At 50.9% G+C, this 2,074-nt stretch overlaps 1 protein-coding gene across 1 annotated transcript; it reads right to left on the bottom strand.

Annotated features, from left to right (window-relative positions):
- Nucleotides 1-931: 931 nt before the first annotated feature.
- On the bottom strand, nt 932-1,849 carry LOC311200919 (olfactory receptor 14J1-like; the record flags this gene model as incomplete). The annotated part of the gene is made up of 1 exon (XM_084275222.1): nt 932-1,849. One exon carries the CDS (start codon nt 1,847-1,849, stop codon nt 932-934), a length of 918 nt encoding a protein of 305 aa, XP_084131348.1.
- Between the last annotated feature and the right edge of the window lie 225 nt (nt 1,850-2,074).

Here is a 2,074-nt window from a genome sequence, read left to right on the forward strand (position 1 = left end):
TTTTCCCTTCCCTTGCCTCCCACCCCCCACTTCCCTCTTCCCCTATGCTTTTCCTTTAAGGAGCAGGCAGCTGCGTGGATCTCGGCTCTCAGCCTGGGTAAAACCAGGACAATGCTGCAATGGGGGCTGGTCCAGAGGTCTCCTAAGGAGATCCGGACAGTCAGGAAGAGCAGTCTCTTGAGATCCAACCCTGTCTGGAGAGCTTTGATCTTCTCCAAGCCCAGCAGTTCCCTCGCTGGCCTCCTTGGACTCCCAACACTTTTCCTGGCATCATCTGTGTTCACAGGCACAGACAGATTTCTCTGACAACAAACAGCAGTTAAACGTGACACAGTTTAATACCCATGAAATCTCTCTCCTCAGCTGCCTGCTACGGCCAAGCAGCGTGTGAAGGGGGTCAGCTTTCAGAGGAGATTCTCTCCCAGAACAGTTTCACAGAATCACAGAATCAGAATCACAGAATAATCAAGGTTGGAAAAGACCTAAAAGATCATCCAGTCCAACCATTCACCTATTACTACTAGCTCCCACTAAACCATGTCCCTCAATACAACATCCAGTCTTTCCTTGAACACCCCCAGGGTCGGTGACTCCACCACCTCCCTGGGCAGTGCGAGAAGTAGCGCTTCCTAATGTCCAGCCTGAATCTCCCCTGGCGCAGCTTGATACCATTCCCTCTAGTTCTGTCACTGTCATCTGTTTCAATCAGATACATAGCAAGGTCATTTATCAACACACTGAACCTCTGACAGAACAGTTCATTAGACTTCTGAGAGATGGGATATTTCAAACTCTCTGAAGCTCAAAGCAGAAATGGGTGAGATGAGTGGAGGTGAATAATCAAAGAGCAAGTACAAGTGGAATCCTGTGAGCAAAGTGAAGGCAAGTGGTATGCAGAAGAAGATGAGTAGTTGGTTGCTACTTAGAAACATCAATTCATCAGTTTCAACATGGAATCCTTGAGCTCCTGGTTTCTCATGCTGTAGATGAGGGGGTTCACTGCTGGTGGAACCACCGAGTACAGAAATGCCAATACCAGGTCCAGAAATATGGAGGAGATGGACGGGGGCTTCAGGTTGGCAAACATGGCAGTGCTGACAAACAGGGAGACTACAGCCAGGTGAGGGAGGCAGGTGGAAAAGGCTTTGTGCCGTCCCTGCTGCGAGGGGATCCTCAGCACAGCCCTGAAGATCTGCACATAGGACACCACAATGAACACAAAACACCCAAAAGCTAAAAAGGCACTAAGCAAAGTGACTGCAATCTCCCTGAGGTAGGCATCTGAGCAAGAGAGCTTGAGGATCTGGGGGATTTCGCAGAAGAACTGGTCAACAGCATTGCCATGGCAGAGGGGCACTGAAAATGTATTGGCTGTGTGCAGCACAGCATGGAGAAACCCACTGCCCCAGGCAGCTGCTGCCATGTGGACACAAGCTCTGCTGCCCAGGAGGGTCCCGTAGTGCAGGGGGTGGCAGATGGCAACGTAGTGGCCATAGGCCATGACAGTGAGAAGGGAAAACTCTAAAGAGAACAAAAACAAGTAGAAAAAGAGTTGAGCCACACATCCTGTGTAGGAAATGGCCCTGGTGTCTGACAGAGAATTGGCCATGGATTTGGGAACAGTGGTGGAGATGCAGCCAAGGTCAGTAAGAGAGAGGTTGAGGAGGAAGAAGTACATGGGGGTGTGGAGGTGGTGGTCACAGGCTATGGTGGTGATGATGAGGCCATTGCCCAGGAGAGCAGCCAGGTAGATGCCCAGGAAGAGGCAGAAGTGCAGGAGCTGCAGCTCCGGTGCGTCTGCAAAGGGCAGGAGGAGGAACTGGCTGATGGAGCTGCTGCTGTTGGACATCTGCTGCTTCCATCAAGTGTGGAGTCCTGTCCAAGGAGGAAAAATGTATTGAGAAGTTAGGGAACGATTCTTTGAGGGAAACAGTTTCCAATTCACATTGACTCCCTGTATTCAGGAAGACTTTTGTCAGGTCCCTTTTGGGAGTTCTGCTTTGTGCTGGCTTGAGTGTGCCACTGCTGGGAGGAGGGCTGGCTGTGGCTCTCAAGAACTCAGTCCTGCCTGGCA

This window comes from Gallinula chloropus (assembly GCF_964237585.1).
Source record: "Gallinula chloropus genome assembly, chromosome: 25".
NCBI lineage: Eukaryota > Metazoa > Chordata > Aves > Gruiformes > Rallidae > Gallinula > Gallinula chloropus.